General features: G+C 46.6%; 1 protein-coding gene across 3 annotated transcripts in view; it reads right to left on the reverse strand.

Annotated features, from left to right (window-relative positions):
* The window catches only part of TIMM44 (translocase of inner mitochondrial membrane 44), a 676,068-nt gene that overhangs the window by 541,117 nt on the left and 107,131 nt on the right, over positions 1–27,820 (reverse strand). For all 3 annotated transcript variants that reach the window (XM_069649680.1, XM_069649678.1, XM_069649679.1), the window contains one exon: positions 4,396–4,476. In XM_069649680.1, coding sequence (XP_069505781.1) covers positions 4,396–4,476 — 81 coding nt within the window. The remainder of the gene's footprint in view (positions 1–4,395; positions 4,477–27,820) is intronic.

Consider the following 27,820-nt stretch of genomic DNA (forward strand, 5'->3'; position numbering starts at 1 on the left):
AACTGACTCCTACCCACTCCGTATCCTTCCTCAATGTCCTGGAACTTCATAATCCATCCAACGAGACCAGGTCTTCCACCGTCACCAGCCCCCTGCTTTCCCTGCGTGTCCTACTCTGAGCTAGATCGTCTGAATTCTTACAGCATATTGCTGCCAGGGGTATGTGCAGAGAATAGGGCTCTCCCAGTTTTAACAACTTTTTGGTCCTATTGCAGATATTACTACCCAACCATAGGAGATGTCAGGGCCCCTCCACTCTTCCTTCCTTCAACCACAACACCTCTCTTAGTAGATACAGAGCCATCTGTGCACTCAGGAATATATGGTCCACTGTCACAATGTCCGCCAACCACCCTGCGACATGCTGTAGTTGTCCTGCTAGATTAGAATTTAAAATGTGGAAGTCTCACTCCGCCTGCCTCATAGTCCCTACAAAAGGTATCCAGGGCTAGCGGCATCTCCCCAGTGCCCATATAAAACCTCCTATTACTGTATTCAGCTCTCAAAACAAGGACATTGGTATTAGATACGGCACATTCAGAAGTGATAAAGCAGGCGAGGAAGAGCTACCATTTTGAGTAGCGCAACTCTGTCCATCACCGGGAGAGCAAGTTTCTCCCAGAACTTGATTGAATGTATTAATCCAGTTTTTGCTTTCAGTGCGTTTTCCTGATGAGTCATTTTCATGTCATGATATACATCGACTCCCAGGTACCTGAATGTGTTCACTTTCCACTGTAGCCCCAGATTTGGAAGCAGAGGTTTTGCTACTCCAGTCCATCCCGCTAACGGGAATATGCATGATTTTGCTCTGCTGATTGCTCTCCCGACAGCTTCGCGAAATTATCCAGGTAGGATACAAGGTTATCTTCTGGGCTACAAATATATAACATGTCATCCGCGTACAAAAAAACCACTAGATGCACACCATTCAACAGTAGTCCTGTGTCCCTAAACTCTTTTCTTTGGAACACTGCCAGTGGCTCCAAGTTCAGGATATACAACATGGATAACTGTTCGGACACATCTCTACCTGTTCGTATTCTCCCTCTTGGTTTGGAGTAAAGCATTCTGATCCACCTCATGAACCCTTGTCCCATTCCACAGGTCGCCAGGGAGGCAAGAAGCCACTACCATCTTACAGAGTCGAACGTCTTAATTGCGTCCAAAGCCACTACAGCACACCCCAGCAGCTTGATTAAACTGAGCCAAACCTCTTTCCAACCAATTTCTGTAGGATATTGGCCCGTCTCTCTAGAGTGAGGTGCGTCTCTTGCAGCACCATATTAAAACATTTGCGCCCTATGTACGACGCTACCCTGACTTTTCACATAATTGTTCAGTCTCCGGATGTTCCTGGACGAGATCTTCAATGTTTCTGCCATCTGAACAATTTTTTACCTCTCTCCTCCTCTCTCCCCCTTGAGTATTCTAAGACCACCCGTCCAGTCCCTCCAGTTCCTCTGTGAATTCCATCTCTCTGACCATGTATCCCACTAAGTCCCGTCCCAACTTAAACAACTTTAAACTGTAACTAACCACCCAGCAGGGCCTTCCTGTTGAGGTGTCCCCACCATTCGGTCTAACCCAGAGTTAGAAACCTGGCGGTCTTGTACCTTCTGGTATTTGCGAATTCGGCCCCAGGGGGAGAGATGGTTAAACCAGAAATAAAAAAAGAAAAGGGGGAGGCCCATACTCGCTGGCCAGCACTATTGTTCCATGAACCCATAAAGTCTTGGGTCCTAAGAGAACAATAAAATTATGGTAAACGGTATGTCTGCTCCCGTCCCATAACCAGCGCAATCTCTGGTGACTTTGCATCCAAAACTTTGTACATATCTCGGCATGTCTCCTTGCAACATCGTATTAAGTGTTGTTCTTCTTCGCCTCCATTGGTCTCATGTGGTTTGTGTACATCCATGTATTAACATCTTCTGGTGTGTCAAAAAACGGACTTCACTTTATATATCATTTTCAGCTTTGCTGGATATAAGAGCATGTATTTGATGCCCTGTTGCCTCAGTCTCTCTTTTGTTGGAACAAACTGGCCTCTTCGCCTTTGTACTTGCTGGGTGAAGTATGGATAAATTGCCAGCGTAGCGGAACCCCTCTGTATCTCCCCTCCCTCCATGGATAAGGCAAGATTTTTGTCTCTGAAGTTCAATATTTTAGCGATGATTGGCCGGGTGGTGCTCCGGGGGGGAGGTCTTCTCGTCAATGCTCTATGGGCTCTCTCCACTGTGAACCCCTGTGATAATTTCCCTGGTCCAATTTCTTGGAGCAGCATGTTTTCCAAAAATGCAGTGGGGTCCCTGCCCTCTTCTTTTTCTTACATTACTTCTACATGCTCTCCCCTCAGCATGGTCCTGCAGCATCCGCACTTTCACTGTCAATTCCTGGACCTACCCCTGCAGATCCTTATTCGATGTTGAAAATTCCTCCACCTTTCCTTCCGCCTCGCCCACTCTGTTCGCAAGTTTTGCTGCAAAAGGCTCACGTCACATCTGACCTCATCTATGCAAGACTCCATTGCCTTCCTCAGGGACGCCATAGCCTCTAGTATTCTTGCGTCCGCCCCATCTGTCGGTGGTTCTTGGCTCCCAGCTCTGGACTGTTCCTCTGTGTCGTCCTGATCCTGCTTCACTTCCCTTTTCTTAGTAAACACCTCCATCCTCATTTGTCTCGGCTTCACCAGGATTCTTCTTCTGCCTCCCTCTGGCATAGGTCACTGGTGCCCTCGCTTGGTTATACACCCTGTGGTTTCTTGTACAGGGCTCTATGCTGCAGCTTCTGTGGGCGACTATGGCCCTGTCTTTGTATGGGCTCTGCGCCGGTATAACCTCCTGTACTGGGCTTTCCCAGCTGCCAACTCAGCCCAGCTTACTTGAATACACCTGCTCTTCACTCTCGGTTGATGATCCTGTGTATGGAGGGCACGGGGAGTATGCTCCTGCAGCTCGAAGCACTCAGTGCTTTGAAAGGCTCCTCAGAGTTGTACGTTTAGAGGAATGCCTAGGAGTCTTTGCGTGCTAGCTTTTGAAAAGGGGGTGAGCGCAGTCTAAACCCCAGCACTCCTCCACTTCTGGTGCCCACCAGGGTCTGCAGGCTGAAGAATTCCGCACTCTGATTTGTTCCGGCGCTGCCGCCAGCCGTGCCTGGGCCCAAGTCTCTCTCGCCGCAAGCCACTCACCTCTTGCCCGGTCCTCTCGGCCTCGTTCAGTGATCCGGACCTGGTTGGGAGACCGTTGTATTCTGCGCGCGCTTAGGGTCCACGGATTGGGTTAGTGCCTTTTCGACTCAATCCCTGTAGCTTCTTCGACAAGCTCTCCGGTCTACTGCTACGCTCTCCTTATCGCGCCTGCCATCTTGAGTTTGGCCGGGTCTTCCATCTCAGTTCTTTCCAACCTTTCTATCCGTTTAACGCTCTTTTCCGCTGCAGAGAGCCTGCCTTTGCCCTCTGGGATGCCTCTCACGCCTCTGGCAAGAAAAGCTAACTCGACTAGATGCTCGAGTAGTACATCTATGTCGGATCTATACAGCAGCATGGAACGGAACACGTCCTGCTCACATCTGTGCTGGCCACGCCGCCTCCTCATCTTTATGCTACTGTACAGGGACCCTTCGATGGAACGCATCCGCCATCTGTAAATGTGTTATCGCAAGTCTTTTCAGATTAAAATTGATATTTCTGTTCTTCAAATAAATACAAATGAAAAGTATGAACCTACAGAGGTAAATAACGTATAAAGGCAGTTCATTATCTTAACAGAAATCTCAAGTGGATAGCTGCAACACTCAGAAAGGTATGTACTGACATTGCAGGTAATCTGTGTTGGTAAAGAGTTGGCTATCTAGCCCAGTGACTTTCTCTTCCGCTTGTCAAGCAGTTGCTCTTCTAATTGAAGGCAAAATAAACACATAATGGAAAAAATTCTACACACTCCTCTCAGACACTTACTTTCAAATCTCTGAAAGATACCAGCTCTACTCAAACTTTTACAGTGAAAGCAGAGGAGCGCCTTAATTAGCACTGTGGATAGGTGCGTAAGAAAAGGTGTCTGTTCAGGGAGAGGAGAGTTAGCCTCAGCACAAAGTCAAGTCGGTCACCAACACATGGTACAGTGTGGTACACCCATCGAATGTACAAAACACATGCAGTCAAGAGGAACACTTATGAACCACTTTTGTTTTACAGATCGCTTCTGGAAAAAAGTAATAACGGCTTTATGAAAATAAATCTTAAAGAGAAAATATCGAAAGCCTCCAATGCGCAAACATGAGTGCCAGGCAAGGAAAAAATATAGAATAATTTTTGGTGAAACACTGTCAACATACATAAACCATTCCTCACTTTGGATATCTACTGCAAAATTGTACAGACAATATTCATCCTACCTCTTTCACAGTATCCGTTATTTCTTCAAACTTCTTTTTAAATACTTCTGAAGTCCTTACTGTTTCAGACTCAATGTTTTTCTGTGATGGAGACAAAATGATTAGATTGTAAAATGTTTTATTTCAGTCAGTATAATATTTACTGTTAAAAGGTGTTTTTTGAACAGCCCTCTAATGAGACCTGTACAACAACCTACTTTATGGTAGGGCAGTGCTGCCAACACAAAAATGGAAGCCGAACATCTCAAGAACATTATAGTGACAGAGCAGTTATGTTTAATTGTCGAGAAGGGCAGCAGGCTGACAGTAGTAAAGTTAGTCCACACACTTAGCGAAAGAAAGCACACCACACTGGTAGCCTGAAAAATACGTTTATGCAATTACACATCTGTTCGTTTCAAAACTACTTTAGGCAGTCATAACCCACTGTAACAATATGTAGTGTATGCATAAAAACAGTAAATTGTCATAACAAGAATGAGTTATGGGGACAGCAAATCTGGTTGGCCCTTAAAGCCACCAATCACCCGAGACCACACCCACAGAAGTTCAAAATACTATAGGGGGTGCATGAGTGGGCTCACAAAGAGCCCATGTGTACACAATCAGCATTTCCAGTCTACCTTGTGGTTTCCACGAACAACGGAAAGCCCAAACACACAAGGCAAAGAGCAGGACTTAAAAAAAATACATTGGTACAACAATGGCTACCAAAAAGATACCTTGGCCTACACTAATGCATTAAATCCCCCAAGTGAAGCCAAAACTAAATGACAGCTGCTACCATACTATACTCCATGAAACCATTTTAGGGTGATAAATTCACCCCTGGGTCAAAATGGGGCACGCAAGCAGCATCCAATCCTTGGAAATATCATGGGCATCCTAAGACCCTATACTATGAGAAAGTCAAAAAGGACTTCAGTGGCAGGAGAAATTCAGTAGATGTCCCTCGGGCCAACAAAAACAGGCCAGAGCCAAAAAAAGAGAAAAGGAAAAACTGAAATACTCAAGGAGAAAGAAAGACCTACAGAATTCCCTGAAATGGAATGGTCATAAGATTTGCCACTGGATGAACAGCAGTAAAGTAGAATATTACAACGAGGTAAATCATACACAATTACATTCTACTTTGCTACTGAGAGATGATGACCAAAATATAGTATCATGGCTAGACTCCTGAGAGAAAGGTTACCAGATTATTCCATCAAATACTTCAGAAACAAATAAATTAGGAATTACTGAGATGTTGCACCAGAACAAACGAATACATTAATCAGGAGTAAATTTGACTCTGGTAAAAGATGCATTATAACAGGACAGACAAACAATTGGCAATGTTCAGTTGAATGCCACATTACGTGTTATTTGTTTGGTTTATGTTATGAAAAACAGGCTACTGTTTCCAGGCTGATGGGGAGAAGCCCTCCATTCCATGCAAAGAAGTAACAGCTATCAAAAAGGCTGTTTTACAATAACTTCCCTTTAGATCTGCAGTAGTTGTGACCTCAGAAAGGTTCAGAGGCAATGCTGAGAAATTAACATTAAGCTCCCAGAAATGGCGAAGTGTCAAAAGAAAGCAATTATGTATCACAATTAATATAAGCACCAAGAACTCAACCTAGATTGCTAACCTCGACAGGTCCGACATGGAAAGTGGTCTTGTATAGCGCATTTCTGCCATTATGGCAGATTCTTGGCCATGGTTCTGGGGATATGGGGTACACTTAAGTAAAGGCAAAGGCAGTTGCAAAACCGAAGGTGTTGTTGATGCATGTCCTAAGTACCAGAGTCTTGTGTGGTGGTATGGTTCTAGCTGCTGGTATTTGGCGGTGACACTTCGGTGTCTGTTTATAAGGGTAAAATGGAGGCCATGTGGTTAATGTGTTGGCTGTGGTGCTCATAATTTCCATATGAATAACAGACACAAAATCAGTAGGCACAGCCATGGTTACAGGGAAAAGGAAGGCAAGAACCAGTTCTACCCCACAGATGAAGAGAAGAGAGCAACCAGACTCAGGGGATACCAGAATAGACCCTGTTGAAGAGCACCAGTGCCAGGGTCAATACCCAGTAACCCCAGGACGAGATGAGGCCAAGCAGGATTCAAGCCAATGCAAACTAAAGGAAAGAAAATTGTAGAAGGGGACCTACAGAGACCTTTGACAATGGACTATGGGGACCCATGAGGGTAAGTATCTCAAATAACCCACCATCTCAGAGACAAGAATTCACGGTCTTGGTACCTAAAAAGACAGTTTAGGAAAGCTAAAACAACCTTCTTTTACAGATGTGCTTTACAAGATCTGGCCACCGAGGGACTTCGACCACGGACTAACGAAGGCCCAGACAGCCAAAAAGAACAATAATTAATCTTCCCAGGAGGGGACCCCACCATCCAAAAATGAAAGCAATCATAGTGATGACTCCTAGAAGACAGGGGAAGCTGGTACAGCAGTTTATGAAAGCGGAGTGGGCAGGTGGGCAGACATACATAAGAACACGGTCCCTCAACAAATACACTGGTGGAGGCGACACAGGACTATCTAGATAAACGGAATGGGGCACTGGTCTCCCAATACCCTTTTGGGCGACAGTAGCTACATACACCAAGGAGTACAACCAAGGCAGTAAAATGGGAAAGCAGCAGTAAAACAGCCCAGATACAGTGCCAACATGGGATTCCCAGCCCAGCCAATGAGGAGCACTAGGGGCCGGGAAAGGGCAGCGCAGGACAGACGTACAGAAGTCAAAAATTCAAACTGGAGCTAAGGAAACGAGACAAGCCAGTAATCCGGAACATGTTCTAAAAATTGCAGTATCAGCTTTTCGGCGCCAAGATCTAACATTAAGTAAACATGTTTTCTAGGGGGAGGAGGGGTAAATCAACAGAATTGAGGCAGGGTGGAGGTTCCCCCAAGATAACCCAATCGCTTACCGGGGCACCTAATCAGGTTGGCCCCAAAAAAGGGCAAACACTCAGGTCCGCACAAAGGATGTGCAATGACCTGTCTGGATTTAGCAACTGGTTTAAGCCAGTCCAAACCAAGAAGTGAAGGGCTAGACTCAGAGTGAGCCCATGTCGGCACAACTGTCCTTTTCGGATAACGTTATTTCCCACAAAAAAAAGGGATGACCACAGCAACACTTAAAACATTAGTACCCAAGTGGCTATCAATAAGTTGCATTGGACACCAATAGCAGGGAATTTGTGACCACATACTTCCATGCACTGCCCAAATATATTATTACCCAATTAGTTTGTGATTTCCATGAGCGCAGGACACCGGATTCATGAAGTACAGAGACCCACTGACAAAAACATCCCTAAAACCACAAAACCAACTACCACACCTGCCACTGCAGAGGTGAAAACTACCCTTCCTTTGAACCTGGAGCTGGGCGGGGGCCTAAAAATACTCATCCAGCTGACAAGCAGAATGAGAGGCAGAGAATACCCTTCCGCCCAGGCCCAACCGAATAGTAGTCAATCAGGGTATCGGAACAATGACCCTTCTAACACTCCCACCTAAGTCCTCGATACAAGGGTACAAAGCTGATCCTAGGGTATGTGTACACTCCCCTGGCACAGAGGGGGACGGGGGTCAAACCGGGTAAGCACATCCCTGGGAAACCTCCCTCAAACTTTCCCACAGGAAAGAAGTATCAAGCCTCCCTCCAAATCCTACTTTTAAAACCTATGCTGCTCCTTCTTCTCCTTGGTTCCAGGACAAGAGATCACTGGACCAAGGAGCAGGGAGAACCAGAACTGGAAATTAAGGTGCAAATTTTCAATAACCGAGCAACTTTGCTAGAAGGGATAGTTACCCTTTTAGGGGGCATCAGAGGTATGAGTAGAGACCTCCCTACAACCAAGAGAAAGTTATCCAACTGGAGCGACAGGCACAACAATTGACCACAGACCTGGGGTGCATGCCGAGGGCTCAGTCGAACCCTCAACATGACCATGCTTCCCAGAATGCCCCAACACCAAGATCTGATGCCCTTGGGGGTGGGGGGTGGCTGACGGAAAGTCCCAACAATCACCAGGTTCCTGAGCATGGGGCCCTGATTGAAGGGAGATACCAAGCCCTTGAGGAAGCTTCCTTCCTACCAGAACCGAACCACTGGAAACCTCTCAGCCTGATAGTGAATCTTGTTCACCTGGGAAACTAGAACCCAGAGAACAGAGGGTAAGTAGCAGAGGTCAAAGAAAAATTCAGGAAGGAAAACAAGATAATCCCTTTTAAGGTAAGGAAATATTCTCTTTTAGGAATGGGTGTTCCCTCCCTAAGAAAAAACGGTCCCAAGAGACCCTGAGTCCGACAGGGTAGGTGGCGAGACAGGCCCAGATCAAGAAATTCCTAGACCCCCAACCATGTGAGCCAGATCATACAAAGACCGTAGAGGTATTCTCCCCACAAACAGGTTTGAAGAACTGTCTTCAAATAGCAAGGGACAGCAGTGAATCTGGAGAGAAAGAGGATACCCCTACTAGCCACACAATTTCAAAATGTGGATTCATTCCTAGATGCCCAATCTCCGACACAGAAAACCGCCCAAGATCACACCATGACAGAGACCAACGTTAAGAAGACGACCGCAGAGATGGCAACTAACTCACACTTTCTCAGTAATCTTGAGGCAAAAGAGGGCAGATGCCCCAGTCAAGGTCCAGTGTGGATACAGTTCTGGTGGATACTGGATGCCAAGCTACTCTCCTGTCCAAAGAAGCTTTTGACCGATTGAATCTAGGGAGAGGGAAGAATCACCTCACACCTCTTCCGGAATTCCAAAACTTTGATGGGAACATTTTCATCTGCAGGGAAAAGTTGGGTGATATTGTTTAAAACACCCAGTGATAGTCTTGACTCCAGAGAACCCCATGTTTACAGGGGAGCAATTTCCTTTGGAGGTTATCACTTCTGATCGACTGCATGAACCAGGTCCTCTGGATCCAGATTAAGCGACCAATCAAACTCTAGGTAACTACGAATTATGCGAGCCTGAATGGCACCTGCCATTTATTTCAATGACGTACCGAGCTAGTGGAATTTCACTTCCAGAAAAATCAAGTCCCAGAAATTGCCATCATAGGAGAACAAACTGCCAATAGGAACCCTTCTCAACTATTGAAAATCAACCCCCCTAACAGTTCCAAGTGGTACTCTGCACTGGAAGGAAATAGTTTGAGATTTTATGCAAATCAAAGTTTCCAGGAAACACCACATCCCTTGAAAGGACACGAGGAAAAACTAGCTCAAAGTCTGACCTATATTCTGAAAAAGGGCAAACACTTGTCTTTTCCCATTCAGATAAATGAAGGGAGCTGCCAGTACTAGCCAGAGTATGCCTAAATAATGTAAAAAGCTTCATGATGGAAGGATTATTCAGGAAACTCCAAAAAGATCAGACCATTCCCACATTTAAATTGATTGATAAATGGCAAGTGGGTCTGGAAACACCAAATTCTAAACATTTCCTGCCGAGCAGGTGGCAACTATAAATTTCCATTTGCGATAAACCTATAGAACATAACTGCTGGGTCGTTACAGATGTCTCTTCTGACTTATTTGGGCAGTGACATTCTCAATCGATTTACAATTAGCCTAGATCTGATTAACAAAAAAGCATGGTCACGACAGGGGGTAACCCAATGGGCTTGGACAGCCCAAAGAGGGCATTTCGGTCAGCTCAAGTGCTGCCTTAAGCGGTTGAAGTTCAAGTGGGAGAAGAGGTTCCCATCTAAGGACAGGTGCGACTATCAAGATTTCCCTCAGAATGTAGCGAGGACAGAACCTCAAATATAAAGACACTTACATACATTTGAACTCTCCTCTCCAACAACAAGGTTTGTATTAATATCTGACACCCCTAGTGGATCTAGAAGCCGACACCATTCGAATATTGGTGGATAACAGCGATATCTGCACAAAAAGAGGAAGAGATTACTGGAAAGTTCTAACACATTGAAGACCCAGTGAGTTTTCCTTAAATAGAACTGGATTATACCGGAAAAGAGGATCTTTGGCGGTGATGACATTTTCCAAAATGTTTAGAATCCAAGACTCTGGCCCTCATTACAAGTCAGGCGTTAAGGGTTTAACGGCGCCGCCGGCGCCGTTAACGCTTAACGCCTGATTAAGGAGGTCCCGGGTTTTAACACCTGCTTTTTGTAGGCGTTAAAACCCATGCCGCAAAGTGACCTTGGTGCTAAGTACGGTGCCGCAATTTGCGGCACCGTACTTAGCACTTTTCCCCATTCCCATTATGCCCTATGGGGCAAAAATGGGAATTGGGACGGGTGAATGGGGAATTACCGCCCCACTCACCTTGGAATGGGGCGGTAATTCCGCCATCCACCATGCCGGAGTCCGCCATGGACCATGGTGCTAAAAGCACCATGGTCCAGCGCCGGACTTGTAATGAGGGCCTGGATATGTTGGTAAGGAGATCCCCCCCCCCCCCCATCTGGATGTGACCAATGGGTGGTACCTACCACATTCTGGAGCCTGATGTTGAATCATGCCCATGACAAGGCCACTGCCGGTCACGGGTTTTCAAAAGACTTTAGAAATCTTGCGAAAGGGTGCATACTGCTCACACATGGGCCAGGACCTCAACATGCATCTAAAAGGGATGTCTTGTGTGTGCACAATTTCAGCCAAATTTCCCCAACACACAGAGACCCCTACACGAAAGGGAAATTACACTGCCCTGGTTACATTTGCAAGTCGATTTCATTGGGCCAGTGATTTGCTCCTCCAGAAGAAACAAGCAAATGTTGACTTTTAAATGCTTGTTTACAAAGTGGGTAGAATGTCTTCTTGCCCTGAATTGCAAGGCAGAGACAGCTGGCAATGTCATGGGGCAGAGCCTGGGACTCTGTACACAGGACCCCACTGGGGCTTACACATGCTTAACAGCATGTAGAGGAAAGAAACAAACAAAAAGCAAAAGATTGCAGCCTTATAGAAGGCTTCCGTGTCCTCATTGCAGGAAAATGGACCTGCGGACTACATTTCGGAGGCATCCCTGGGCCAGGAACTACTTAACCAAGCCCACATTGTGCAAGGCACGTGCGTGTGTGCACAAGAAATAAAGCGCGGGGCTTGTGCTCTGATACGCGACCTGAGAGGATGTGTCTGCCGGAGCTCCCACCACGGGGACCAGCACGAGGGGCCACGCCCCACAGAACATCATCACAGACCCTCGCCTGCAAGAGATAAGTACTGTCACGCTGCGGAGGCAAGAAGCACGGGGGACAAGCGCAACGCAGTGGTGCAGCAAGGAGGGCATTTATCCACAGAGAGAAGCAAGGGGCACGCGCAGTGGGCATCACCCAGGGTCTCAGGTCCCCCTGCCTCACTGAAGCTAAGTGTATACTCTACTGCCATATTAGCGCCATAGTGTCCAACGGGGCGAACTCTATTTGCGCGCAGTTCAGGAACAGCCCGAGCAGTGCATGTACTCTGCATTCCATTTGAATACTTAATTAGCCACGCGTAGCGGCTTATATACAGTTGCGGCTAGCTTTGTGCGGCTTGGAAAGCCGCAACCCGTCACGTGCAACAGACAGCACGACCAATCGCTCCTTGTGGCGAACTCCTTAGACCCTAAACTAGCCGCAAAAAGCACAGCTGCAGCGCAGAGCCAAGTGCGGCCCTAAATCCACACGCACACGGCTGAACCCTTACAGTTGCATGCGCACTAACATTGAGGCAGAAAGCAGACTCGCTGAGAGCACTCTGAAGGGAGCGCTAACCATTGTGCATGTACAAAAAGTGTGCATGTGTGTGTGTGAGGAAACACGCAGAGTAGTAATTCCTGCTCTCTTTGCAACATTGAAACTGCTCCAAAATACTGGACCAGAGAGTGCGCAGGCAGGAGGCCAGCACTCACCCCAGAGACAAGTGCCTTTCTGGTTCTAAGCTGTGTAGTGTGTATAGTACATGTCAGTGTGTATAGTGTAACTGCATTTCATTGTGTTTTCCTATATTCCCCCAGCTATCCACCTCCCCTCTCCTAACCCTCTTACTGGTTACTCTCGCAACTTGAAGCCATCCAACCATCAACTCCCTAACCCTATTTCCCTACTGGGGTCGCGGAGGCCTGCGTGGGCTTTTGCTTGCGGGCGCCCACTCCTGAACCTGGAAACCGGAATTGTGACAGAAGCACAAGCCCAAGAGTGACGGGTCCCTGAGTGGTACGAATCGACCAGATCATGAAGGGGTTTACGAAAGTCCTGCAGATTGCAGGCCGAACTCGCTGCTACAAGGCAAGACTAAACGGTATTGGCAACCCTAGTTTAACCGCACAAAAATCCCCCCTCCCAGGAGAGGCTTCAGGAGCCACTCCAGTCTAGGTACATGTTTCTCCGGAACCCGTCGTGCCCTTGGCCCCACCTGAAAGGTATTCGGGGGATCCGCAGAAGTACCAGACCTTCTTGACCCAGTGCAAACTTCACTTCCTGACGAAACCATCAGCTTTTAAAGTAACCCAGGCTAGAACGGCTTTTGTTATATCTTACTTAACTGGGGATGCGGCGGCCTGGGCAAATCCTTTAGTACTAAGAGACGACAGGGTATTATATCATTGGGAGGAGTTCTAGTCGGAGTTCGGGAGGATATTCAATTGTAGGGTGGCAGCAATGTGCAAAGACCGGGAACTCTTGACGCTACGGCAGGGGAGTAAAGAATTGGTGACATACATCACTCAATTCAACCGGTTGGTGACTGAGACGGAGTGGCCTTGCGAGAAACAGATGTCCCCCTTTTACCAAGGCTTGAGGGACGATCTGAAGGACCTCATAGCTGAGGTAGACCCCCAGCCCCGAGACTGTCCAGCCATGATAGATCTGGCTTTATGCCTCGATCACCGTCAGGCGGAACGTCGTGGTGACAAAAGACGTGGAGCTTCATGGCCAATAGCACGATTGGATCAGTCTCGTGTTCCACGACTCATTGGGTCTGCAGAAAAGGTGTCCGGGGATGAGCCCATGCAAATCGGGTCCATTCGAGGCCTGCTTACCAAGGAAGAAAAAGAGCGCAGACGTAAGGAAGGGCTTTGCCTGTTTTGTGGCACCACGGAACTTCGTGAAGGAGTGTCCTACAAAACCTAAGTCACCGGGAAACGCCTCAGCTCGGCAGTTGTAGGGGTAGTGCAGTCGAGCCAAGCGATGGAGGTTAACCCATTTATCGGATTTGTGAACTATGCTCTGCACGTCACCATGTCAGGGACCTTAGGATTTCTTGGCCGGGAGGTTCACGTTACCCTCCTTCTAGATTCAGGAGCTACGGGTAACTTCATCGATATTGCCGATGCCAACAGATTGGGAGTACCCTTGTGTCAAAAAGACACCCCAGAATCAGTGAAAGCAGTAGATGGTACAGTGTTATGTTCCGGGCATATTACAAACTGTAACGTTCAAAACGTGCGTACAGTGTCAGCAGAATCATGTGGATAACATCCAGTTCGATTTGATAGCAGCCCCCCAGTTTGGTGTTATTTTAGGTCTACCGTGGTTCTAAAAGCATAACCCTCAGGTGGTCTTGTCAGAAGGCAAGTTATCCCTAACCTCTGCGAATTGTCTAACACATTGCATCACACCCAAACAAGGCCTGTTGGAACGAGATTCCAGTGGAGCTTTGTGTAACATAACAGCGGAAGATACAGACCTAAGTACCCTACCTCTGGAGTACCAAGAGTACAAGGACGTATTTAGTAAGCAGGCCGCTGAAACCTTGCCACCCCATAGGCCATTTGATTGTTGAATTGACCTCGAGCCTGGTGCAGTATTACCCTGCAGTCGAATTCACGCACTTACCGAGGCCAAGACACTACATTTGAAGAACTACATTGACACCAATCTGAAGAGTGGGTTCATTAGACACTCCAACTCACCAGTATCATCACCCCTCTTTTTTATACCCAAAGACTAGTGACTTGAGAACGTGTATAGATTACAGCGGTGTCAATCGCATCACAATAAAGAATCGGTATCCATTAACCCTCATCCCAGTAGTGTTGGATCAAGTGCGTAATGCAACGGTCTATACTAAACTGCATCTGCGAGGGGCATATCACCTGGTACAAGTACGAGCGGTGATGAATGGAAAACGGCATTTCGAACCAAATTCGGCTTGTACAAGTACCAGGTCATGCCATTCGGCCTATGTAATGCACCAGCAGCATTCCAACACTTTCTCGACGAAATCCTGAGTGGATACCTGGACGTGTTTGCGGTAGTATATATTGACGATATACTCATATATTCTCAGAACATGCATGATCATGTGGAACACGTCTGGGCAGTGCTGCAACGGCTACGAGAAGATTGTCTGTTTGCTAAGATCAAGAAGTGCAAGTTTCACCGTACTACGGTGGAATTCTTAGGGTACTTTTTAACACCTGCTGGGGTACAAATGGACCAATGAAAAGTACAAGCTGTGTTGGATTGGCCAACCGCCATGTCTGTCAAGGAGGTGCAAGCCTTCTTGGGATTCGCCAATTTCTACCAGCGCTTCATTAAAAACTTTTTGGAATTGATAACGCCCATCACAACGTTGCTTAGAAAGGGAAAAACATATCAATGGAAAGAGGCTGCGGAACAAGGTTTACGGCAGTTAAAACAAGCCTTCACCTCGGCACCAGTATTAAAGCATCCAGACCTAACCCTACCGTTCATTGTGGAGACGGATGCCTAAAGCTATGCCCTTGGTGCAGTGTTCTCGCAGCGAGAACCCCAGACTGGTTTGCTGCACCCAGTGGCTTACTATTCCCGGAAGTTACTTCCAGCAGAGCCCAATTATACTATCGCCGACTGTTAGGCAGAAACCTGTGCAGTTCCCTCTGGGACCACTGCAAAAGATTTAAGGCTACAGGTGTTTGGCAGTAAACCCACTTGGTAGCAGTCTGTACCACACAGATTCACTTGGTAGCTGTGGCTGAGCAGTCAGACTTCCCTCAAGAAGAGTTAGGCAGTATACAGAGTATTCACAATAGGTCAAAAGAACACAGTAGAACAAGCAAACACTGATCAGAGCTTGGTGTAAAAGAGATATAAGTATTTATTTAAAACCACATCTAATAAAACACACAGGCACTAATATTAAGCAGTCCAAAAACACGGTCACTAAAAGATATACACTCCTTTCAACGATTAGTTAGACAAGTCTTAAGTAAAGCAACACTTATTTTCAGACAGCGGTGAGCGCTTAACGAAGATGGCACTCTAATCAATCGGTTTACAAGGGAGAGAAAGGCAGAGCAAAGATAGAAACAGATCCCAACACTTTCAGAAGAACACAGTAGGATAAGGCAGGTTAAAACCATAAAGTCAAATTTAACAAGGTCAGACCCACTTTAAGAGGCTCTGGTCGAAATGTGTCCAAGGTCACACGGTTCAAAGTGCCCAAAAGTCTCGAAATCAGTGCAGAAAGAGTTGGACCAAAAGAAAGGAACCAGTTAGATGGTCAAGGCGACCAGCCCAGTCTAGAAGGTTAAGGGATTATTATTACCTTGTAGCAATCTTTAGAAAGGGAGGCCTGGCGGACACGGTACCTTAAAGTGGTGAGAATACTCCAGCGGGGGCAGTTGTTCCTGGCAGCGGATGCAAGTCGGTGATTCGGCCGGGGGAAGAGAGGATCTCGTCGGGGAGGAAGACAGGAGTCCGTTGCACTGCCAGGGAACAAACCAGCCACGGAGTTCTCAGTTAAAAGGAGCAGTCCTTTTATTCGCGGTCCAGTGGTAAGTGGCTATCCGGTTGCCGGGGTGCTTGGCACGGGCAATTTGACCACAAGACGTCCTGGGATTCGAGAAAAAGAAGGTAAACTGGTTGTGCCCACTAGTCAGGGGAAGAAGACTCTCCAGCCGTGAGATCTTCTCTGTCGTCAGGAAGTGGCGAGTCGGTTCCGCAGGGCTCCACCGGTGGTGTCGTCTTAGCAGGTCGGCTCAGCTTCTCCCTCGTCGGATTCTCAGGTCCTGTGGCGACTTCTGAAGTTCCAGTCTCAAAAGCCCTGCTTTTATGCAGCACACCCCCATTCACTCAGCCTAGCTGTCAATCAAACATGCTAAGTGGTGAGCCGGCCGGCTCACCACTTGGGGCAATCACACAAGAGTGCGACTTGAGTTACCAAGGTAACTCAGTCCAGGGTGCCTAAACCCCCTCCCACACTCCCTGTGGTACCCAGAGAGTGGCACCACTTTTGGAGGCTTCTGTGGAGAAGCCCGCCAAAAAGTGGAACAAAGGGCTCGACTTGGGTTGGAGTCACAGAAGAGAACACAAACGCCATTTTAGAATAGAGTTCTGGCAAAAAATACCAACCGGCGAATTAATATTAAATAAATAAACCGGCGGTATGTGCGAGGCTATGAGAATTAAATAATTAAAGTTGGTAGCCTCAAACAGTGGGAAAATCCTATAGAGATATTTGCTGTCGAATATAAAAAGTAGTATCCACTGCCACCAGCCAAAACTCGATCAGGGGAGACGGAGACGTGCCCCCTCGACTAACAGACCCCGGGGCAATCGAATTGCCCCGACTAGTACGTCCACAATATGATGGTTTGTACTGGTTTCTGTTCATAATTTTTGACTAGTAAAGCCAATGGTGACTTTACATGCCCTGGGAGACAGTAGTCAGTCCCAGGGTATGGAGTCTATGGTGGGGTGTCACTATGACACCCCTGTGGCACTGCACTGAGGGTGCTGTGTAACACACATAGTAAAAACACATGAGACCCTATGGAGTAAAAGACCCCATAGCCCATAAAACACATTAACAGTCAAAGGAACCCCTCAAATCATGTCCAAGAGTGTGAAGAAAAGAGACTCACTCTTGGCAGGAGAAAAAAACCAAACTCCAGAAATCCAGCAAAGCTGCTGGGGGACTCACTAGGTTAGGAAATTCAGCCTAAACAGAGAATTCTCCCTAACACCGACTGGGAATTGTTGGCTGTAAAAGCCGCGTTCAAAGAATGGCAACATTACCTTTTGGGGGCTCGTCACACCGTAACAGTGATCACTGACCGTCTGAACCTGCAGTTCATTAAGACTGCAAAAACCCTTAGTTCTCGTCAACTACGCTGGGTGTTTTTTGCCAATTTCGATTTCCTTATTACCTACCGTCCGGGTACCGATAACAGGAAGGTGGACATCTTGTCGCGATATCCAGAGGTTGGAACCAAGGAAGCAATGGAATCTTGTACAATAGTACCCACCACACGTATCATAGGGGTGGTGAGCAGACCTAATATCTTCGAGGATATGCTCAAAGCTATGTCGGCCCAGGAGCTGCAAGATTGGTGTTCCAGAGGGTCGCAACATTCATTAGTGGATGGCCTTCCATACTACGCCAAGGCTTTGTACTTCCCTACAGCAAAGCTACAAAAGGAAGTCATGCAGTGGTGCCATGATGCCTCAACAGCGGCTCCACTGCATGACTGGGATAATCAAGACCCAACAGAACGTGGCTCGGCATTAGTGGTGGCCTACTCTGATGCCGCAAACTGCGCATATATGTATCAGAATGTAACACTTGCGGGGGACAAAAGGCCAGCCACCAAAAACCTGCGGGGTTACTGCAACCATTGCCTACTCCACCAACCCCATGGCACACGGTTACTATGGATTTATTCATGTACCTGCCACCCATTCAGAGCTTCACCTCGATTTTGTTAGTGGTTGATTCACTTACCAAAATGAGTCACTTCATCCCTTGTAAAGTGACTCACACGGCTGGCAAACTGGCAGAGTTGTTTTTGCAAAACGTAGTACGACTGCATGGGTTACCCACATGCATTATTACAGATCGCTGCACTCAATTTACCTCCCGCTTCTGGCAAGCCTTTTGTCAGTTGATAGGCATGGAGGTGAGTTTATCTTCTGGTTACCACCCAGAAACCGACGGCCAGACCGAAAAAGTGAATCCGGGGTTAGTACAATATTTACGTTGCTATGCCACCAGCGCTGAGACATCTTCGGTTCAATCTGTCTGGCTAGCGGAAGTTTCCTATAACACTGTGCATAATTCCACGAAGTACACCCCATTCTTCGGTATATATGGTTTCCATCCAAGGGTTTTGCCCGGTAGCCCACGGCCGCTAGCTCTCTCCAGGTAAACTTTTCCACTTTGATGGGGCGCCATTCCCATGCCCGACTAATTTGGACCCATATACGAAAAAATCCAGAAGTTGCAAAATTGACTTATAAGACGTATGCTGGCAGAAAATGACGAGAAAGTCCTCCATACAAGCAAGGAGACCGGGTTTGGCTGTCCACACGTAATATCAAAATGTCTGGTCCACGTAAAATGCAACCCCGGTTCCTTGGTCCATTCACCATATCCGCTATAGTCAACCCAGTAGCAGTGAGATTGAGTCAGCCGAGTCAAATGAAGATCCACCCCACCTTCCATGTATCGCTACTAAAACCAGCCCGTCCTACCATCCGTACGGAAAAGCCACCACCCATAATCATACAAGGCCATCCTGAATATGAAGTACAGGCAATCCTAAATTCTCAACAACGAAAAGATTGGCTTTACTACTTCATAGATTGGGTGGGGTATGGACCGGAGGATCGGTCTTGTGAACCTGCTCGAAATGTTCATGTTCAGGACTAGTCAAAAGGTTCCATCATAGCTACCCAAATAAACCCAAACCCAGGTCCATCTTTGCGGGGGGAAGGGGAGAGGTGCGGAGTACCGTCATGTGGCAGAGCCTGGGACTCTGTACACAGGACCCCACTGGGGCTTACACATGCTTAACAGCATGTAGAGGAAAGAAACAAACAAAAAGCAAAAGATTGCAGCCTTATAGAAGGCTTATGTGTCCTCATTGCAGGAAAATGGACCTGCAGACTACATTTCCCAGGCATCCCTGGGCCAGGAACTACTTAACCAAGCCCACGTTGGGCGAGGCACGTGCACGCGTGTGCACAAGAACCAAAGCATGGGGCTTGTGCTCTGATACGCAACCTGAGAGGCCCCTCGCCTGCAAGAGATAAGTACTGCCGCGCTGTGGCGGTAAGCAGCACGGGCGACGAGCGCAACGCTGCGGTGCAGTGAGGAGGACATTTATCCACAGAGAGAAGCAAGGGGCACGCGCAGTGGGCATCGCCCAGGGTCTCAAGTCCCCCTGCCTCACTGAAGCTAAGTGTATACTCTGGTGCCATATTAGCGTCATAGTGTCCAACGGGGCGAACTCGATTTGCGCGCAGTTTAGGAACAACAGCCCGAGCAGTGCATGTACTCTGCATCCCATTTGAATACTTAATTAGCCACCTGTCGCGGCTTATACCACAGTCGCAGCTAGCTTTGTGCGGCTTGTGGTGAACTCCTTAGACCCTAAACAAGCAGCAAAAAGCACAGGTGCAGAGCGGAGCCAATGTGTGGCCCTAAACCCCACGCACACGGCTTAACCCTTACAGTTGCATTCGCACTAACACTGAGGCAGAAAGCAGACTTGCTGAGAGTGCTCCGAGGGGGGCACTAACCATTGTGCATGTACAAAAAGTGTGGCATATGTGTGTGAGGAAACACGCAGAGTAGTAATTCATGCTCTCTTTGCAGCATTGAAACTGCTCCAAAATACCGGACCAGAGTGCGCAGGCAGGAGGCCAGCACTCACCCCAGAGACAAGTGTCTTTCTGGTTCTAAGCTGGTTCTAAGCTGTATAGTACATGTCAGTGTGTATAGTGTAACTGCATTTCATTGTGTTTTCCTATATTCCCCCACCTATCCACCTCCCCTCTCCTAACCCTCTTACTGGTTACTCTCGCAACTTGAACCCATCCAACCATCAACTCCCTAACCCTCTTTCCCCACTGCAGACCGCAGAGGGGATGGTTGGTTTGTGCCACTCCTGAACCTGGAAACCGGAATTGTGACAGCCACGCTAATGATCAACCAGGCTTGTGGCTGACTCTGGACTCAGTTGGGACATTCGATTACTGCTCGTCCTGATGGTTATTAGGTTTACACCATCCTCTGCTACCAAAATGTCTCCATTTGAACTTATGACCGGATGTTAATGGTGTTAACTCCGCATCTGCTCTATAGAACTCGGGAACAAATGCAGATAAACGCGTGCACCACTTGCAAGTACACTGAGAACGTACAGCATGCATTTGCTCATGCCCAGCGCAACCTGGAGAAGTCGGCTGAAGGGATGAAATCATACTATTATTTGAAGTCCACAAAAAAAAAAAAATTAAAAAAAAAAAAGGAGCACGAGGTAGGCGACAAGGAACAGAAATGCCTTCAGTCTTGGCACGGTAGTTTTGAGATTGTGGAATAAATAGTGCATGATCTGCATCCCAAAAGGAGACGGACGAGAAATGGGTGCATGTCAATCAGTTAAAAAGCTGTCATCCCAGACTAGCTTTAAGAGTGAATGAGGAGCCCATTGGTGTTAGAGCCGAGGAACCGTCTGAGGAATGAAAGGCAAGATCAAAAACCCTGGATGGAAACTAAAATGTATAACCAGTGAGTAATTCAATTACAATGGTAATCTATGATTGTGGATTGTAAATGAATATTGAATCTATGATTGTGGATTGTAAAAGTTATATTGTCTGAGATGGAAAATTTCTAATTCTACAATGATTGCCCAGGAAAATAATATGTAAACATAAATGCTTAACAATCCTTTATATACTCTCACTTTAGAAACATTAACTTCTTACTTCCACGCTGGAGACTGGAGGAAGGGGAGTCCTGGTGGGCCCTGGGAAACGTGGAGAGAACAAAGGAGATCCAGGAAGGCGATCCAACCCATGCCCAGAGAACCCAGATGATGAATGGAAGCCTGAACAAAGCTACTGGATCACCATGGTAGCCAATGTAAACCCCACTCTACCCAGCCCTTTCACTGCAGTTCTACGTGTGATAAAAGAGCCGGGGGATCGGCCGGAATTATGGGTTTCAAATTCAGCCCCAAGACAAAAGAAAACTGTCTGGCTGACTGACTGAGGCCTAAAAGTGCACAACATTGAAGGCACATTGTTGACTGGCAGCCGAAAAGGCAGCATTTCACTCGCTACTGCCAATCATCAAAATGCTGTTTTCAGAGAAAGACAAATGCAAACACTAAATTGGCCCTGTAGTAAGTGGCTAACCAAAGGCATGAAACTACATTCCATTACATGAGACCGATGCCTAAACTGCAACTTTGCAGAAGAAAATAACAAAACGAAACAGTCGCCATGGAGAAGTCTGTGCATTTTGCAGCAGAGAAAACCATGAATATTTGAAAATGCCACTACATTGACAGAGTATTGTGACTATATAGGGTAATTAAAGGATGTACATTGATGGCATGGTGCAGGGGAAAAATGCATATGATATGAGGCCAAATATTAAAGCAGGTCTTGTGTAAAGGAATTGCAACATTACAAAATACTAGCTTTCTGTGCATAAAGAAAAGCTGTGCTTAGCCCAAAAGACATTTCCCCCAAGAACTTCGAAGGCCAAGAACTGTTCACCTTCCCCCTACACTTACCAAGCAATGCCTTCCCCCCCTTATCTGGAAATTCCTTTGAAGGTTCTGCAGAGACAAGAAAGTCGGAGAGATTGTGCCGGACAAAATTTTAATGGTGGTGATTTGACCTGCACTGTGAAAACAAAAGACCCAGCTAATGGATGTGAATTCAAATTAAATTCATGGTCCCTCCCTGGGCTGAATGACAGATGACATGCAACAGAAGACCGCCACATGATGCCAGGAGGTGGAGTTGTCCCATCTGCATCAGGAGATAAGGACACCCAGGGTCCGGTCATTAACTTTGAAAGAATGCTAAGTGCTTTTTTTATTGCAGGCCGAAGGGACAAAAACAAATGGCTGGACCTATAGGTAGAAGGTAGAAGGGGATAACAAGAAATGTACTGTTTATTGAACTCATATTATGCATGTAATTAGCATGCTCATCTGCAAATTCATATTTGTCTATTAACTTGAGAACTGTGACACTAACATAAATTGTCCCAATATCCCAAAAAGCGTATGAAAAGCCCCATCCAATGATACAACTGTTAGAAGCTCAAATTTGATTATAGCTTCTCAGAAAAAGTTACAGAGCGGAAAGTTGGGAAGATAAGAGCTTTTTAAATTAGATATCCATTTGTAAAATCTTGTGATAATTGTTATACTTTTTGAAAAAAATTCAAAAATCGGCCATTCGCACCTGCAACCGCATGCCGAAATGAAACAGTGCGTTACGTCTGGCATGATCAGACCAATTCAAGAATATATAGTTTGTGACTCTTTATTTGCAAATTGGAAAATGTTGCCATGTTGTAGATTTTTTAAGTTCATAACTGGAGGGTTCTGAAATGCTAATGCAGATGGATAGAGTTATACTTCACAGAAATTGAACCTAGTAACTTCATGACCAATCAGAGGGAAGAAGAGAGCCCTCGAATAAGGGGAGGACAAATCGATGTCCAATGAGAAACATGACTAAATAAGCTGGCAGCCGAGTAGGGGTTTAAAGGAGACACAATGGGAAATAGGGGGACCGGTCTAAAACGCTCAGAGCGGGAACTGCTGAAAAATTGCTGTAGAACCAACATTGCCTGGGAGACAAAAGGAAAACCAGGAAAATAGACAAAGGATGGAGGCTATACATGATTGATGATGAAGTCTGACCAGGACCCTGTCCTCTACCAGGAGTTGATCCAGGAGGCTTGATGTCTTTTCCAGATCGATGTGATGTGATGTGCATTTTTAGAGCGCACAAACACCCAAAGGCACCCTGGCACTAGAATGTGACAAGAGCAGCTTAATAACCAGTATTAAAAAACAAATGTTTTTAGCAGATGCCGAAAGGCAAGATGATCAGCTGTCATACGCAGCGTTCCATGCCTTGGCGGCTGCCACAGAAAAGGCGCACCCACCAGTACGGGCAAGTCTGAAACGGGGGACCTTAACAAGAAATGCGGAATGGGAACAAAGGCACAGAGTTGTAACATAGTGAGAAAATGTATCCTGAATATATTCAGGCCCCAGGCCATTAAAGGCCCGGTGGACCATGCACAAGGATTTAAACAAAATCCGCTTTTCCACCGGAAGCCACTGGAGCTGCCTCAACAGTGCGGTAATGTGGGCACCAACCGGTGGGCGAAAGATAGCTCTGGCAGCAGCGTTCTGCAACAGCTGAAGACGATTAATCACATAGCGAGGTTGGGCTAGATACAGTGAATTGCAGTAATCTAGACCACTCAAGACAAGTGCGGCTACCACCGGAGCCTGGCATTTTATGGCACAAATGGGAGGACTTTCTAAAGTATGCAAAGTTTCAAATGCCTGTTCTTACATACTGCTGCCACCTGAGCATCCATGGCCAGGGAGGAGGAAATAACCCCCAGGTTCTTCACTGACGACACAGGGAGAGGCCCAAGAGACGCAGCCCAACATTCATTAGTCTGGAAAAGAAGAGGCGAGGTAGTGCCAACCACCATCACCTCAGTCTTACTGCCATTTAGTTTCAGCCAGTTTGATGACATCCATTCCCCTACCTCCAGGAGACGCATCCTAAACAGACTGGTCGCGTTGGCCTGCTTTAAGTCGAGGCGAACCAAAATTTGGGTGTCGTCAGCGTAGGAATAGTAGCGGAAGCCATGGGACTGGATGAGGGTCAGAAGATGCCTAATATACAGATTAAACAAAATCGGGGAAAGGGCAGATCCCTGCAGGACACCACAGTATAGAGACACCGGCCTGGAGTGAAAAGGAGGAAGCAAGACCGAATGAAAATGATCTGCAAGAAAGGAGATGAACCAGTCAAGAACCCTGCCAGACAGCCTGGCAGTAGACAGCCGGGAGATCAGGGTGGGATGTTCGACAGTGTCGAACACAACCGACGGATCTAATAAGACAACTGCGCCAACACCCCCCTGATCCACCGGGCCAGGTCATCGAGCATAGAATTCAAGACTGATTCAGTTCCCCTGTCGGGCCGCAAACCAGATTGAAAAGAGTCGAAATAAGAAGTAGATTCAAGAAAAGTAGAGAGCAGAGGAGAGACCAGGGCTTACAACAATTTCATGAGGAACGGGAGAAGAGAAATGGGGCGGCAGTTAGCCAACGTGTCTGGATCTAGAGAAGGTTTCTTTAATAGCAGAATCACAAAGGCATGGTTAAGTGTGGAAGGAATTGCACCCTCCATAAAGGAAGCATTAACTGCCGCAGTAATGTGTGAAATGATAGCCCTCGAATTTTCCTTCAGCAGCGCCAAAGGGATGGGATCAGTCAGGTGGCTGATTTCAAACATTGAATGGCAGACAAGATGTCAATTTCTGAAAAGGCGGGAAATGAGGACCACGTCCCTTCCACCCAAGAGGGCTCAGTCAGTACTTTAACGACTGGCGAGTGTGCAACATTATTAATATTGGCACGGATAGTGAAAATCTTTGACACAAAGAAGGACGAGAGAGAGTCACAGAGAGCTTGAGAGGGTGTGGTCTGTGTGCTGGCCATCACAGGGGTAGACAGTGATTGCACAAGCTGAAAAAGGGCCCTTGGTTGATTAAGGGCTCCTTCAACCTTAAGGGCAAAACTTGTCCAACAGAAGCAAGTATCTTGGGGATCTGTTTGAATTAATACCTTTCCCTTATGTATTGAGTGGCATACAGAAGTAGATCTATAGCCTTTTCTTGCCAAGTAATTTCGATATAGCCAAATGACACAGGGTGATTTTGTGGAAGTTCGAAATCTACATCTCTCCCAGTGTGAATAACGGTATAGTGATATAAACTAATTTTGGGACCACTTCTATCCTTTTTTCGAACCTCAAAATTCCCTAACTGGGGGCGGGGGAGGGCTGCATTGAAAAACAAAATTCCCTACTGTTCCCCATTCCCCAGACCCTCCCTTAAAGCAGAGTGGTTTCAAGTGGTAAACTGATTATCTTGGTGTGTGCTGAGGCAGAAACGTGTCTTGCCCAGTTACACAAAGTGAAGTCACGGATTTAAAAACGTGCCCATGATTAAAGAGAGATGTTTCATTGCATCGTGGTGAAGGGGAAAAGGGTTCCATACATTTCATAAAGTGTTTTGTTCTTAAAGGTTTGTTGTGACTGCGGGCATTGCAAAGTGTGCAAGGAGATCAAATTAAAGAGTGCCGCATATGTTAAATGTTTGTTTTCCAACAGAAAAGTATGGTATGTTAGTCAAATCAAAACCCCTGCAAGTATACTGCCAAGCGTATGGTCCTGTGATTTTTCAAGGTGCTGCATAATTAGGGGATTTTGTGAGTAACAAAAAGTATTTGTTTATTTGACCTGTTTTTTCTTTTCTTTTACAGGAGAGCTGAAATGAAAACTGTATATGCCGTGTGATTCTTAGTTAATACACAAAAGCAAATTGTGTTCACATTTTTGTATTGTACTTTATTTTTGTGCCACAGAGTAAGGTGGCATGTCTAGTGATTTTGGGCCAAATTGACTTTCCTATTTATTAATAAATATATATTCTTTCTACCGACCGGCCAGATTCCTGGCTCACCTATTGCTAAAGGGTGAGGGACAGAATTGGTATAGTATGGTTCACAGACAGGGCTAGATTGAATTGTAGGACATGCACTACTTACCGTAATAGCATTTCTGATGATTGTATCTGCTTAGATTCACATGCTGTGCATATAGTGCGACATCTAGTGGTAATCGCAGACTATTGCATCTTGTCTTTCGAGGTTCGAAAGTGGACGTGGACTATCCCTAACGTGACGTGTAGTGTACCCAAATCACTCACGTGTCGAGGTCCGTCCGATTGTATTTTTTCCTGCCGTGAGGGAGCCTTATGACTATTGTGAGTGAGTACAGAAAGAGAGAAGTAGTAGTAAGGTGTTTATGTTCCTTCCATCCGAGAGGGGAGGAAGGGTGGGCACATGTGAATCCAACCAGATACAATCATCAGAAATTCTATTACGGTAAGTAATGCATGTCTTCTGATGCTTGGGAATCTGCTTAGAATCTCATGCTGTGCATAGACTAGCGAGCAGTAGCCAGAGTTGGAGGTGAGACAGAACAGTAGTGAAGAGATGTTTTAGCACCGCTTGTCCCACCTGAGAATCAGACCTAGAGTGAGTATCCAGGCAGTAGTGTTTTGTAAAGGTGTGTACAGAACTCCAGGTTGCCGCCTTGCAAATGGACTGGAGAGGGAGATTTGCAATGAATGCAATGGAAGCCCCAGTGCCCCTAGTAGAGTGTGCTCTGATCTTGAAGGGCAGATCTCTCTTGACAAGAGTGTAACAGAGTTTGATGCAATTGGCAATCCACTTAGAGATGGCGGATTTAGAGACGGGGTCCCCTTCTCTACCAGCCGACACCGAGACAAAAAGCTGGTTTGTTTTTCCCCAAATAGTGAGTGAGTGAGTGAGTGAGTGAGTGAGTGAGTGAGTGAGTGAGTGAGTGAGTGAGTGAGTGAGTGAGTGAGTGAGTGAGTGAGTGAGTGAGTGAGTGAGTGAGTGAGTGAGTGAGTGAGTGAGTGTGTGTGTGTGTGTGTGTGTGTGTGTGTGTGTGTGTGTGTGTGTGTGTGTGTGTGTGTGTGTGTGTGTGTGTGTGTGTGTGTGTGTGTGTGTGTGTGTGTGTGTGTGTGTGTGTGTGTGTGTGTGTGTGTGTGTGTGTGTGTGTGTGTGTGTGTGTGTGTGTGTGTGTGTGTGTGTGTGTGTGTGTGTGTGTGTGTGTGTGTGTGTGTGTAAGTAAAAAAGTGGGTAGTTCTATCGACTGGTTCACTTGGAAATGAATTTGGGTGCAAACCGCGGATGAGTGCGCAGAACCACCTAATCTTTGTGACAAATGGGTTTAGAACTGAAAGGGACTGTAGTTCACCAACTCTTCCTATTGAAGTGACTGCCACCAGGAAGGCGGTCTTGTGAGTGCTTTAAGGGTAGCCTTATGCATTGGTTCAAAGGGAGCTTCCATAAGTCTAGTTAATACCACATTTAGCTTCCATCCGGGAGCCGGGTTTGAAATAGGGGGATGACGTCTTTTAACCCCTTCCATGAAAGCCTTAATTACTGGGATCGTCCACCGCGAGACCTTTCTCTGGGACGTGGTGTACACTGAAAGTGCGGCTAAGTGGACCTAAAGGGAATTAAAAACCAGGCCTGAGTCCAGTAGATGAGTCGGGTACAAAACAATATGTGTCGGTGAACAGTCTATAGGACTGATACTCTTGGAATTACACCAGATGACAAAGTGTTTCCATTTATTGGAGTAGCAATTGTCTGGGGTTAAGCTTTCTTGCCTCCAAGTATATTCATGCATCTTTGAGGAAGTTGGAGGTGCCCGAACGCTATGACCTCAGAAGCCAGGCCGCTAAATTGAGAGTTTGCAGGCATGGGTGTAATGTCTCCTCCTTGTACTGAGATAGCATGTTGTATGGGCAAGTTAGTTTCATTGGAGGGGAGATTGACATCTCCATCA

Source organism: Ambystoma mexicanum, chromosome 1p, assembly GCF_040938575.1.
Source record: "Ambystoma mexicanum isolate Mex_15411 chromosome 1p, UKY_AmexF1_1, whole genome shotgun sequence".
NCBI lineage: Eukaryota > Metazoa > Chordata > Amphibia > Caudata > Ambystomatidae > Ambystoma > Ambystoma mexicanum.